Here is a 14324-nt window from a genome sequence, read left to right on the forward strand (position 1 = left end):
TGTAGGGACACGACAGTTATGGGCAAAACCTCACCCATCGACGACGACAACTAGTATCACGATGGTAGCCCAGCGCAGCGCCAGCCACTTCTGTCCCAAATCAATCAGAGGCTGCAACCGGGCAATAGCCAAACGGGACAAGCCAGACGGGCCAAAAGAAGCAAAGCAGACCCTACTGTCGCAGCCCGCCCCATTCCTATTTCCTTGGACGGCGGACCAAAGCCGACCCACCACCATTCCCCTCTTCTGCCCTAGCATTTACCCGTTTCGTCCCACGCCGCCACCATTACATTGCAGAAAGCACAAAAGGAAAAAAGAAAAGCGAAAAAGGAAAGAAAAACGTTCCTGAAAAAGAAAAGAAAGCTCCGTGTCTGAGGCGCGCGAGAGAAGGATTTGGGTGAGGAATTAAATGAGGAAAGCGTTATCGGGAGAATCGGGCGTACGATCGGTCGACACGTCAACACGATCCAGGCCCACAGCAGGCCATCGTGTGGCTCATGGTCCACTGGGCCCCCTGGCGCGGCCTGAGCCAATGGGTACTCGACAACGGATATGCTCCAGACCAGCCCGGTATCGACATACCACGCTCCGTCCTCAGATCCCTTTAAAACCCCCCTCCCCTTGCCGGAACCCTCGTTCCGCGACCCACTCTCCGGCTCTCTTCCCCCTAATCCGCCTAATGGCACAGCATCCACGGCGGGAGTAACCGTCGCGGTCGCTGGCTGGCTTGTTGCGGCTGGGTTCGTGTCTCGATTCCGGGAGGAGATGGGGCGCGGGAAGGTGCAGCTGAAGCGGATCGAGAACAAGATCAACCGGCAGGTGACCTTCTCCAAGCGCCGCTCGGGGCTGCTGAAGAAGGCGCACGAGATCTCCGTGCTCTGCGATGCCGAGGTCGCGCTCATCATCTTCTCCACCAAGGGCAAGCTCTACGAGTTCGCCACCGACTCATGGTACGCACGCCTACGCTTAAGTAATTTAGTTCTGTCGAATCCGCCTTCGATTTCCTGACCTTCGAGCTCAGCGAAGCGCTAGATGCCGCCCCCTTGGATGTTTGGGCTTGCCTGTCTGCTCCATTTCCAGCTGTTCGGTTGACTGGGGTTTGCTCTCGGTGTTTCGCTGCTCTCAGTTCTGCCGCTGCTGCTGCTTGCTTTTGCTTGCTTGATTGCCTAGAATCGATGGAGTTAGCGCCAGTATTATGGTTGCGATTTCTGGCCTTGAGATTACGGTGTGAGACGGGTTCCTGCGCTATTTTATGCTCCGCTATCGCCAGGGAAGGTGTTCATGTGCTTTATTTTGGGGGAAATTTTGGTTCCAGAAGCTGAATGACGAGGCGGGTAGCCGGCAATTGCTTCCAAGTGGAAGGGTTAGGACAGTAATACATAGAGGAAGGGTTAGGACGGTAATATACTGGAAGGGTTAGGGCGGTAATATCTTACTTGCCACGTCCCGTTGCCGACAGGGGTATTTATTTCTCAATTTTATTTTTGGGATTAAAGTGACATTTGTAAATAGAATTTAGCATGCACCTTCATCGCCTCAGCTGGAACCTTATTTGATATGGTATGTTGCTCCTCGCTTCTTTCCAAGCGTTTGTCTTACAGGCTTCGATTGCTAGCTCCGGCGGTATGTTTTTGTTGTTTGCTTGGAGATGCCTGTCCGCGATAAGCATGGACACACAAGCTAATAGCCATGCCAAATTAAGAGCTCATCTGCGTTCTTAGTTTGCCCGTGAGATATATAAGTCAGCGATGGCGTGGATTCTGGTAAAAAAATGAGGGAGATCCACTTTATTACTCCGTATCTTATTCCGCTGACATTACTCCGTGTTAATTTATGACTTCTATCTGCTTCGATCGTTTCCAGTCGGTGAATACAAGTAGTAGCATATCTCATGAGAAGTACTACTGTTTTTGGTAAATATCCGACGTTGTTTATAATCTTGTTGACAAAGCGAAATTTCCCTTTGCTTCATGCATATTAGCACGGACGTGTAGGTTAAAGTGCTAGATCTCATGGACTCGTTACCGTGACGGAATTAAAGGCGCTAATGAAAGAATATCGCAAAGTCTGATTGCTTTAGCTTGAGCTGCTGAGTTGTTTTACTGAACGAAGATGCACACAGGCAGTGGAAAAGTCACTGGACAGATTAATGCTTGCGTGCATGTATCAAGCTGGACACGTGATTTGTCTGTTTGTAAGAGTGTGTACAGGTCAGTTACGGAGTACTCACTCCCTCCCATATGAAGTGACGAAATATTACATGTATCTAAATGATTTTTAGATATACATACATTCATATTTGTGCAAATTTGAGTCACTTAATATGTGACAGAGGTAGGGAGTACACTAGTTGGTACTGTACTGTAGGCTAAGTATCTGAGATCACAATATTGAGTAGATAAGAGCACAAACGTTTTAACTGGCAGCCAGGCATTTATCAGGTGTGCGTTGCGGCTTTGTTTTCTTCTCGCATGATACGCAAGTCTCTTTGTAGTTAGTAGCTGCATCACGAGAGTACACTATTCCCCGGTTTATTTTGTCGGAACTAGTATAGCTGAGCTAGCTCTGATATATAGTTGCTGAACCTTGAGGATTGAGATCTCACAAATACAGGTACACACGAAGTAGTTCAGTGTTTATAGCCTGATTAAGGCCGACTCAGCACAAAACCTGCAGCACTGATCAAGCCACAATCGACCTGTGCATACACTAGCTAAAATGCAGCCAGTCATGGTTTGGGACCCAATTGTTGTTGTTCACTCTATATCCACTCCTTTTAAATCTGCCAGATCAAAACTCACATTAAGACCTACTCGTCTAATCATTTTAATAAACACCAATAAAGGTGCGAGGGAACCTATGTTGGATCTAAGTTACCTCTGCTGCGTCTCTGCAGTGCCTTTTCAAGTCTGGGTATCGATTATCCTCTAGATATTTTTGTATCTCTGAGCACTTGCTTTTAGTAAAGCTAAGTCATGTGTAAAAATATCTCTGAAGTATTCGAATTCCATTTTTACTCTTGCCATATCTTTCCCAGTCCACAGACAACGCTTAGATTTTCTAGTAGCCTAGGACCATATATAGTTGGTTAATTGTATGTCATGTTCTATCCGCCATGTATTTAGGCAGGTTATCTTTGCCAAATTCGAATAAGATTAATCCGGTCAATAGAATAAAGTGACCTCCCACAATCTCGAAGCTTGTTAGATCCTTACAAATTTTTCTACCGGGAGTTTCGTCATATTTTCTGGGACTGGCAGGCAGCAAATAGGAGAAGGCATGCAAATACTGTAGACATAGGATAATAAATCCACCATCATACAACCCTGGCCGCTCACCTTGCTACTACTGGCTCATAGCTACTTCATCAATCATCAACCAACTAAAGAGCTAAACTGTACTCTAGACCTTAGTCAGTCAAGGTTCAACAACTATTGGTCTCAATTCACCCTTGATGCGTGACATTTATTTTAATAAAAATATAGCTATGGGCGTCCAAGAACACAGATGCTAGGAAGTTTTGACTTCATTTTCGAAAAAATGAATCACATCAGTGCCATGAAATAGAAAAGGAAAATGTATTATGCTCCAACATGGGTGAATCTTGCTAGATGCTTTAAGTTTTAACTGTGCGAGATGTGCATAATTTGTTTGTATAACCTTGTTGTATTTTACCAAAATGATATTCAGGTAGTTCTGGCCATCCACAACCAATTGATGAAAACATTTTATGGCTTTTAATTGTTATCTTACAATCACATTAGTAATCAGACATATGACTCATATCATGAAATTTTTTCATTGTGAAGTAACTAATAAAAAACTTCGGTGTTCCATTTGTTTGCATTAATGGATTTTAATATTTTATTGTTCCTACGTGTCATGTCTTTATTTTGAGCAAAATTAACAAACTGCGGTTATGAACTATGAGTTTCATTTCAACATATTAAATTAATTAAACTAAATACATTTGTGATTCTTATACTCTGGATTTCAAAATCAAATTTTGAATTTAGAAAATTCAAGTGTCTAATTCGAAAATTACTTTTAATTTTAACTTTTAAAATTTTGGAACTTTTTCAAAATCTCGATATTTTAGTCTAGAATTTTGGGTACCTAAAAATCAAATCAAAAATTGAGTTTGAATACTCAAATTTTGAAATGTTTGAAATATTATGAAATTATTTCGCTGTTTTCATTGAACTAGCATAGTCGACCATACTTCAAATTTGTATTTTATTTTAATTTCAAATTCAGCGGAATGTTGTATGAAGGGAGAGCATAAGCTTAGTAACCAAACAGATTCACTAATGAATTAACACAAAACGAAGGAAATTCATACAGGTGCTTCTAGGTGAGACACCTTTTACCGCAGCTCTCCACCATTAGAGGAGCGCTTTATTGAACAGACACTTTTGGACTGGATCTGTCGCATAACAACACATAATACATGCAGATTGAAGCTTGCAAAATATGCCCTTTTAAAGTTTGTGCTGGAAAGAGAGAAAACTCATGTAATTATTCGTATATAGTTCTGATAGAGAAAAATTCATTATTCGGGTCACTTGACTGCAGGATATCATTGTTTATTAGGATTGCTGTTCTAAATTCAGTGATATTTCTCCCACGCATATATCGCTTCTTTTGCTTTTCTTTGCTTGCTTTTTTTAGACTCTTTTCATTCTTTTGGTTTCATTCCTGTTGATGTAGATTTACTTTAGTCCCGTTCTCAATATCACATGTGTGTTTCTTTGTCGGTTGTCATTCCACAGAACCTCCTGTTTTTTGCCAAGGTACATAGGATACTCAGGGTATGGTTGGTTCATGTCCAACATAGCCCTACAAAATCTTGGAAAATTTTGGCTTGCCTTTTTTGGCCAACAATTCTTGAGCCCATATTTGGCTTAAGATTTGACAAAAATCTGTGAGAGGTGTGGTTAGATGCTCATTGGCACTAAAACTTTGGAAACAAACAAACAAGTACCAAATTTTCACAGGCTGCCAATATTTTGGCATGGCTGGCTCAAAACCCATCACAACCGAGGTCTTCACTTTGCCAAGGAGAATTTGGCCACATGGCTCAAGACAAACATATGCGTTGTTGAGCTTGGATGGGAAGAAATTTGATTGGTTTAATTAATATGTAGGCACAATAGTACATGCTCTCTTCAAAAAGTAAAATAAAGACGTACAACTTAAATAGTGAATATGTGTATAGTTTGTTATTCAAGGTACACCACAAATTTTCTAAGTGTACACATGGTCTTAAGTGTTGTACACTCATGATTTATTTGATTATTATTTTCAGTTGGACAAACATATTTCAGTATAGGGGTGACCGAACATACGTACAAAATATGGTTAGATCGCTCTATGTTGGACCGTGTTGTATCTCTACACAAATGAGGCAGTAAGATGTTGAGAAAAATTGCATCTTCAGAATCGATGTATTTTAGACATGCACGTCCAGGAATATGTATGAGAAAACTGATGATTTGGCAATAAGTGGGTCTAGTTCCGAGAAAATGCAAGTTTTATGCTCCCTCCGTCCCATATTAAGTGACTCAAATTTGTCTAAAAATGAATATATCTATGTACTAAAATACGTCTAGATACATGTAATATTTCGGCACTTAATCTGGGATGGAGGGAGTATGTAGTGCTGCGAGACATAAAATATATATTAAGAGAATCTAGATAATGTGAATGTCATTAGATTGTGCATACAAATATTCATGCTTTCACATCTTTTCATATTGTCTTAGCAATTTGTCATGTGTATGTTATTCTTTTCTAAGAAGGGAAAATCAAATCCCTACTTCCCACCAAGTATCATCATTGTCCACTTAATCCTTGCAGAGCGTGGGTATTGGCCGGTGCTGACGACATCCCTTTGACCTTCCGCCAGTTCTTGTTCATCGTCAATCTCCAGCATGTATTCATAGCCTAATTAGGGTTCCAATCAGAAACGACATGACTGCAATAGTCCTACCTAGATTTTAGTGTTAAAATGCACCAATTGTCCTAATTCTTTTGTAAAGGTGACAGGTCCAAAAACTTCTTTAAGTGGTTCATCATAGGACGTAAGTGTGTTTGCTCCCATCTGACCGGGTTGACGTGGCGGTTTGACCAAGCCCTCCTTGTCCACTTCTCCCTAGGCGTCTCTAGCATCGACAAGGAGCGCGTCCATAATGTCGTATACCGCGGTGTCGAACTCAGAAGGGAGCCTGAACTTCCTTCTCGTTGTGGCTTCCATCTCTGAGTACCCCCCTGTCCCTCATTCCCATCGCCGCACCTCCCCGTGCTCCGCCATGAAGGCCTCCCACCTTCGCTTGCAGTCGCTGATGGCCGTCATCAAATCCCTACTTCACGCTAGGGCTTGGTTACTCAAGTTTCTTACTAGGTGAATTGTTGTTTATTTTGCTGTTTCTTCTGTTCTTAAATGCAAGATGCAGTTTCGCCACCATTGCTCATAGGGTCAGGTCACCGAATAAGCTAGCGTTGTGCCTGGCATCACTATCTTTGGCTCACTGCATCCTGCTCCCTGTGGAGAACGTTGGAGTGTGTTGTAATGTCCAGGTAGATTGTGCCCTCAGTTCGGTGGCCTTTTGACACAAGTTGTGTTGAGACACTTGATGATATACAAAGTATATAGACAAGGGAAAGGAGCCATATCAAACACTAGAAAATCTAGATCCCTAATAACTTCAAGTATCACTTCCCAGCTAAAATCTCAGGCGTCGCTAGCCACTCCATATGGCTGACAGTTTTGCAATTTTCAGTTCAGCAAAGGGACTACCTCCTTTCCCTTCCATTTGTAGCAGTCACTGATCCCGATGAGTGCCAAATCCGCATCTGGGCATAGCAGCTGCCACGACTTTAATATGCACTTCTTACAAAACTTCATAGGCCAAATCATTGCTGACCTTGGAAACAAAACTTGAACCAGAAACATCAAATTAAAAATCAAGTGCATGGTCTTTCAGCTTTGGCTATTTAACTTTTCATGAGTTCCATTTTAAACAAATTGACCAGAATGTTTTATGCAGTGTGGGAATCCAATTTGCATGTCACTACAAAACAACCATTATGGTAAAATCACGACATATCAAAAGGGAGCATACATCTATTCTTGCAATTGTGTGTATACCCCATATAGTCAATCATGTTTGGATGTACTCCGAGTGACCAGTCGTTTTGTGCAGTATTTACATATGCTTCCAGTGACCAGACATTTCTTTCTCCTTTACACAGTATGGACAAAATTCTTGAACGCTATGAGCGCTACTCCTATGCAGAAAAGGTTCTCGTTTCAACGGAATCTGAAATTCAGGTAAAAATAATGGCAAATGGTTTCTTTGCTTTAGCTAGCTGTAAAGCAAATTGTTAGTGATGGACTTTATTTCACTGAAACACTGTATATTTTAATTTCATTTCATGAGATATGATGTTACTTCACTTGCAACTACGGATTGGTGGTCCATTTTGATTCTCTCTACTTAGTTTGTCCTTTATGAATGCTTAGGCATACCAAATGATGTAATAAAAGGCTGCTTGACTTATTTACATGGCATAGCAAATGATCATGGCTACTCAACTTGGTTAGCATACTAATTCCTTCGTACTACTATCTTTCGAAAGAATTAGAACAATAAGATTTCATTTTTACCAATACGATTTCAGGAGTAAGCTGAAATGATGCCAAGATTGGCAACTTTACATTAGCTTACCGATTTTCTTAAAGCTTAGAAACAAAAATAGGCAGGCATGTTATAACGGGATTAAAATACTATGTGTGCATATCTGACATCACTATGTTTTGATTGAAGTTACCAAAGACATTCCTAAATCAACATGACTTTCCATCCCACTAGATTGATCATTGATCTTAACTTAGGATATGCTCCCTCCGTTCCATAATTCTCGTCTCAAATTTGACCAAAAATGGATGTATTTATTTCTAAAAAGTGTCTAGATACATGTAATAATTCGACAAGAATTATGGAACGGAGGGAGTAGTACCTTAGAATCTCTGCACCTTTCGTTGTATAATGCTACTAATGGCCATTAAGGATCACCCTTGACATCAGTTCTCACCTCTAGTTTTGCTATGATGGTTGCTATATTGCTTCAGTTTCTTCTTACAGCTTGTCTGAGACTTGCTGCCATCCTCTAGGTTAAAAATGTTAATCCTTCTTTAGAAGTTATTGGTCGAGGGAAGTTAAGCCATCCAATGAGGCTCGGCATTAGTATTTTGTAGCTCAGAGCACCGCACCCCTACCGATAGATTTTGGCCAATTTCCAATCATTTCTAATGATATTTTGTATAAAGCACCGTTGTAACTCAAACCAAGAGATCTTGCCAGCTTTATCTGATTTCTTACTGATAGATTCAGCATGCATGCATGATAAAGAATATTGAAGTATGTTATTTGTGTCAAAAAAATGAGTGCATTTATATTGATATTTTGCAGCCTTTTTGGTATTACGAAATCTAATTTTCACATCTGATAGTAACACTTCTTGCAGTGACATAATTGATTTTAAGTTACAAAAATTCAAGTTCAGCCGACAGAACAATCCTTCCTTCCTACTTTATTCTCCCTGGCGATAATGTTGTTAAGTCTCTTTGTTCAATTCTGAATTACTGAACTTAGTTATAGCATTTATGTCACTGTTCCTTCATGTTTTTCACTCAAGAGTTAGTAATGCAAATCGTATTTGCTCGTGCAGGGAAACTGGTGTCACGAATATAGGAAACTGAAGGCGAAGGTTGAGACAATACAGAAATGTCAAAAGTAATTCGTGGTGATTTTAGTTGGTTGAGTAGTACTTTGCTGAAGATAAATGTGGCTGAACTTCATCCTGCACCTGCAGACACCTCATGGGAGAAGATCTTGAGTCTTTGAATCTCAAGGAGTTGCAGCAACTGGAGCAACAGCTGGAAAGTTCACTGAAACACATCAGATCCAGAAAGGTAGTATTTTATATGAGTTAATACAGTAGCAGAATATATCGAAAGAATAAGAAGACCACCAGAAAAGAAGTACAGTAAAGTACTCTGTTCCATAATTCTTGTCCAAATATTACATGTATCTAGATGCTATTTAGGAATAGATACATCCATATTTGGGCAAATTTGAGACAAGAATTATGGGACGGAGGGAGTATATCTGAAATCAGATTCTAGACTGAGATATTTGTATGCATTTTGCAATTTACAGTCATATTTCCTGTATGTTCAAGAGCTGACGCTTACAAATTCTTTGTATGTGCAGAACCAGCTAATGCACGAGTCGATTTCTGAGCTACAAAGGAAGGTAAAGTATCAATCTTGCTTGCACCACACATCGCTTGTTCCCTTCCTTGCGACAAACAATACACGCAACTGCTCTATGTACTTACACAAAACCTCATTCGTGCTGCAGGAGAGGTCACTGCAGGAGGAGAATAAAGCTCTGCAGAAGGAAGTAAGCTGTACACCTTACATCCCATTATTGTCCATCCGGTCTAAGCAACCTAAATTGACTGAAACCCTTTCTGCAGCTTGTGGAGAAGCAGAAGGCCCATACACAGCAAGCTCAGTGGGAGCAAACACACCCGCAAACTAGCTCTTCTTCCTCCTCCATGCAGAGGGAAGCTCCGCCAACAACAAATATCAGGTGATGTGTACATCAGAGTCAATTCCTATTCGAGTTCTCTTGAAGAAACCAATGACCGGCAAACTCAACCAAGAATCTGGCAACGACCAAGTAACCAGAGTTTATGTCCTGCTTGTAGTCCAACCTCTAAATCTTAAGTCAAATTTTGAGCAATTTTTTTTGAACTAGCATATCCCTCGTGCCCTATCTCGTGGGTAGATTAGTAACCGGAATAAGGTCTTTTGCTTTCTAGCCAAGGCAGGGTAGACCGGGCCTATTGAGATTTTCTTTCAATTTGATCCGAGTTCTTGACAAAGTTATTTTCGGAAGATAAGAGTTTCCTTCCTTGACATTTTAAGTAACAAAATAATACGCTTGTCTTCGGTCGGTTGTGCAGTAATCGCCCAGCAGCGGCCGGCGAGAGGACAGAGGAGGCAGCAGGACAGGCTCAGGCCCGCGTGGGGCTTCCACCATGGATGGTGAGCCACATCAGCGGCTAAAGGGCTTCCCAGTTCATACATTATTCAGTACAAGTAACAAGTTGCACCGGCCGGCCTGGTGGATCATCATTGTCTGCTTGCTAGCAAGCTGACTACTTCGATAAGAAAAGAAGAAAATCCAGCGAAAAGTAGGAAGCTGCAATGTGTATATTTCAATTAGGTTCAGTCCCTTCAGTGACCCTCATGCCTGTGCTGAGATGGCTGTACGTGTAATTTACCATGTAAAAGTTTTCCAGTTCCCCTGACACATTCACTTTCTGTGAATTAAATCAATACGAGCATTGTATAAATCGTGGTTTTGTAAATAAATAAACCGCAAATCTTTTTGTCTTTTTTAAATTCATATAGAAATCGTACTTAAGGTTACTAATATACTTGCAAATTTGCAGGGAAACATGCCTAGTCTTTCTTAAGTTGGGAATAATATTCTGTCAGTTAACTGAAATGATACTTGTAGGGAAGTATAATCAGTCAAATTTGCAGGTTAGCCTTAAAGCTGGCAGCCTTACAAATTTGCAGGGAAGTATCAACCTTAAAAAAAATGATACTTCTGCCACCCATATAAGCATTTCCACATTGTAAACCAAGACACATTAAGCTAACCAGAAGCCCACTACAAAAAAAGTAAACTGGATGGACAAGGAATTCTCAGCAGTCAGCACTAGTTCTAACGATTACACTGTTTCACTCCCGACATCAATTAACTTCAGAACTGTGCAGCTTCAGCCGGCTGATGAGATTTCAGCCTATCAAAAAAATAATACAGCTATAACTGGAAACTGAACATTATAACTTGAGCTTCTCCTTCAAGCGTGAAATGAACTTGAACGTCTCCTCTGCTCTGACCTGCTGATAAATATCGTTTCTTGATACTCTGTCCGGATGGAATTTCAAACAAGCTTGCTTATAAGCAGCTTTAACCTGAAAGAAGCAGCATCTTAAAAATGAGTAGCAGGCAGGAGTCCCATTTATACAAGGTCATCACACACATATATTTGGTATGTTCTTACATTTGAACATACCGTATATTTGCATCAGAACAATTATGAAATCTAGGTAGTAATCTATATCTGCTATGATACATTTAGATGCTACAGAGCCTCAAAATATACTACTAAAACCACAACAAGAATTATGGAACCGAGGGAGTACTTAAACTACATCTAAGGGCCATTAGTATTTGTACTTTATACTAATTGAAATAAACAGAAACCAATATGGCAATTTGAAAGTTAGCTCATTACATACAGTAAATAATGTTTTGCCACCAGAATTCCAGACAGGTTATGTGTACCAGTATAAGTATGACATACCTCACCCCCTTCAACAGGGATGCCTAGTGCACGCAATATTGAGGACATATCGTTGTATCGCCTTTCCATGTTTTCGAGCTCCATTCTTACTGCCCCTCGAGACTGCTCCTTCAGCTGTATGGCTTCTTCACTCTTTACCAAAAAAAAAGGAATAGTAAGTACCACAGAAGGCCACTTAAAGGATGGCAGAGATGCGTGCAAGAATCAGCTTATTGCACAGTATAGGTAGAACAGAAACCTTTCTTTGTGATTCACGGACTTCTTCCAATCTTTGCTTTTGCCTCTTTTCCATATCAAGCAATCGCAAAGCTTCAGCCTTTTTTCTTTTTCGCAACCTCTTTGCCTCCTTTGCCTGCTCAGCCTGTGAAGATTTTTTTCCAAAGAAGAAACAGCAATAATTATGTGAGTAAGTACTTACTTGCTTTGTTCTGATGTGGCATGATTAATTTTTTTTGCAAAAAAAAATCTTTAAAACAGTGCATGCCAAAGACAGAAAAGTCATGTGCAGATGTTCCTTGCTCCTTAAAATTAACATGACTCGTGAATTTACATGCTTTGTCCTTATGTGGCATGATTAAACATTTTTGTAAAAATAATTCTTTAAAACTTTGCATGCCAAAGACAGGAAACACATGTGCGGATGTGGCGTGCTCCTTAAAATTAACATGACTTGTAAATTTCTCAGTTTTAGTTGTGTTGCGGTTGTTGTATTGTTCAAGATGTATTCTAAGCGGGCAAATTAATTTACCTGTATTGCCAGTTGATGCTGTCTGGATGCCCACTCCTCCTCTGCTGCCCTTTTGTACTCAATAGATTCTTTGTGCTTTTCACGTGCGCCAATTAGACCATCCTGGAAGTCTGGACCATCTTGAACCATAGCAATACCAGATTGTCCTAACTTTTCAGGATCGCTGGAAAAATCCTTCTGAGATTGACTTGAACAGACGGATCTGCTAGTAGAAACGGGATCTTTCGAGAGTTGATCCATGGCAGAACCATCATCTGGTGCAAAGCACATTTGTTTCTTCTGTTTGGAAATTTCATTCTGCACATCGGATATATCCTTTTCTGAAAGTGTGCCTTCAGGTATCTTCTCATCCATCTTTCCAGTACTGCTGACAAACATAGCGCTATCAGCTTTCCAATCTGCTGTGGAGCATGCAGGAAAAACCCTGTTTGCAGAGACAAAGCTATAGCTTGTGTGTCCTTCAGGCTTCCGGCTCTGACTTATTTCTGGGGATTTTTCAGGAGCATGGGACTTGTGGGCATTGGCTGCTTCATTGTTGCAAGCCGTATCAGCATCTGAACTGCAAGTGCCATCACGATTACCAGTTTCTTTTCCATTGGGATCATTGTGCATCGAGCATTCATGCACATCCGGCACTGAAGGACCAGTGCCAAACTTTCCACCCCTTGTACTACTTGGGCCAGCTTTGTTGACTGCATCATCATTAAAAAACCGCCAGATGTTGTCGTCTAGAGGGCACTCTGAATCAAATAGGTTCCCAAAATTTACACCATACTGCGTACTTGACTCGGCGCTTGATGCAGAAGTGCTAGCCCTGCCATCTTTACCCTTTCGGAGATCATGAGGCGTCGTTCTTCTTGAAGCAGCATTCTCCCACACCTTACGCGCCATCCCAGTGTCATCCAGAATCTCACAATCCGAGCTGCCATCACCATCTGAGTCCGAGTCCCATCCTCCGGACAGATCACTCTGCTCACTGTCAGTAACATAATCCAGCCCAAATCTTCTTCTCGGAAAAGCATGCCCAGGGGGAACTGTTGCAGCTGGAGACCCAGGATCTACCGTGCTGGGGCCAGCCCTATCACCACCACCACCCTCCTCCTCCTCATCATCAATGTTAATCACATTACCACAAGAGCTGTTTCCTTTCTTGGTATTGCACGCAGCCGCAGCACGGGCTATCTCTGCCACATCATCAATAATGAAAACCTCAGAAGCAGCATCTCCGTCATCGGCACCGACATCATCATCTCCGTCGATAACCACCACCGGCGTGGGCGGCGGCGGCACGGTCTTCGGCATGGAGCACCGCCCAATCTTGGGCATCCACGACGAGGCCGCCGCACCACGGCGGAAGCGCCGCCACGACATCCCAGGCCCCGAGCACAAAACGACGGCGGGCGCAACCAGAGGAGGCAGGCAGGCCCGGCGGCGGCTAGGGCATGGCAGCTCGGGGCAGGCTGGCGAAGCTACCTAGGGTTTCAATCCGACGTCGATCCTGCACAGAGAGTCAAGGGCGGTGCGTCAACAGATGCCGTCACGCGGAATCGCCGAAATGCGAAACAGGAAAAAACCCTAAATTTCTACTACCGGCTGTCCCATGGTGAAATCTGACCGGCGAAAAGAAATGAAGGGAGGGGATTCGCACGTACCTAGGGCTTATAGCGGCGCCCCACGGTGGGATTCGGCGCCGGAATTCGAGTTCGCTTCGTCTTCGGCGCTCCCCTCTGATTTGGGGAACGGTGGGAGAAAGGGGAGGGGAGAAAGGCACGGGACAGGGGGCGTTGGAGTTTGAGTATCCCGGACGAGAGGAGACGAGCAGGAGACGACCCAAGGGTCAGGGAAGCAAAGGGTGGGGGTTTTCGTTTTCCCGTGCGGGTGGTGCGGCGGACCCCAAAGCGCAGGATACAATCCGGTCTATTGTTGTGCGGTTGAGATGGCGCGGATTGGCCGAGGATGCTGTTATGGCAAAAGGGGAAATCGATTGGCCGAGGATGTGGGCGGCCGGAGGTTGCCAAATCGAAGACGTTTCGTGTGATTTTTTTTCCCTCGCCCGGGATATGGTTTCGGGTGATTTTTTCCTCGCCCGCGCGTGACCGTGGCAGTGTGGCACCGTGCGCCG

At 42.5% G+C, this 14324-nt stretch overlaps 2 protein-coding genes across 2 annotated transcripts; one reads left to right on the plus strand and one right to left on the minus strand.

The window, feature by feature from the left end:
• The first annotated feature begins 765 nt into the window (after positions 1 to 765).
• Positions 766 to 10141, plus strand: LOC100842079 (MADS-box transcription factor 14-like). The gene is made up of 8 exons (NM_001301390.1): positions 766 to 950; positions 7255 to 7333; positions 8734 to 8798; positions 8878 to 8977; positions 9279 to 9320; positions 9429 to 9470; positions 9547 to 9662; positions 10039 to 10141. Exons 1-8 carry the CDS (start codon positions 766 to 768, stop codon positions 10139 to 10141), a joined length of 732 nt encoding a protein of 243 aa, NP_001288319.1.
• A 528-nt stretch (positions 10142 to 10669) lies between these two features.
• Positions 10670 to 14050, minus strand: LOC100823003. The gene is made up of 5 exons (XM_010231458.3): positions 13855 to 14050; positions 12203 to 13700; positions 11693 to 11815; positions 11455 to 11586; positions 10670 to 11062 (listed from the first exon to the last, which is right to left on the minus strand). The coding sequence occupies exons 2-5, from the start codon at positions 13571 to 13573 to the stop codon at positions 10928 to 10930; spliced, it is 1761 nt and encodes a 586-aa protein (XP_010229760.1). The 5' UTR covers positions 13574 to 13700; positions 13855 to 14050; the 3' UTR covers positions 10670 to 10927.
• Between the last annotated feature and the right edge of the window lie 274 nt (positions 14051 to 14324).

The sequence above is a fragment of the Brachypodium distachyon genome, chromosome 1, assembly GCF_000005505.3.
Source record: "Brachypodium distachyon strain Bd21 chromosome 1, Brachypodium_distachyon_v3.0, whole genome shotgun sequence".
In the NCBI taxonomy this organism is placed as follows: Eukaryota; Viridiplantae; Streptophyta; class Magnoliopsida; order Poales; family Poaceae; genus Brachypodium; species Brachypodium distachyon.

Excerpts from the sequence above, each read along its gene's own strand:
- LOC100842079 (NM_001301390.1), top strand. The coding sequence starts at position 766 with ATGGGGCGCGGGAAGGTGCAGCTGAAGCGGATCGAGAACAAGATCAAC. Across the intron at positions 7,334-8,733 it reads CAACGGAATCTGAAATTCAG|GGAAACTGGTGTCACGAATA; the intron begins GTAAAAATAATG and ends TTGCTCGTGCAG. Across the intron at positions 9,321-9,428 it reads TTTCTGAGCTACAAAGGAAG|GAGAGGTCACTGCAGGAGGA; the intron begins GTAAAGTATCAA and ends TTCGTGCTGCAG.
- LOC100823003 (XM_010231458.3), bottom strand. The coding sequence starts at position 13,573 with ATGTCGTGGCGGCGCTTCCGCCGTGGTGCGGCGGCCTCGTCGTGGATG. Across the intron at positions 11,816-12,202 it reads AGCATCAACTGGCAATACAG|GCTGAGCAGGCAAAGGAGGC; the intron begins GTAAATTAATTT and ends AAATCTTCACAG. Across the intron at positions 11,587-11,692 it reads TCCGTGAATCACAAAGAAAG|AGTGAAGAAGCCATACAGCT; the intron begins GTTTCTGTTCTA and ends TTTTTGGTAAAG.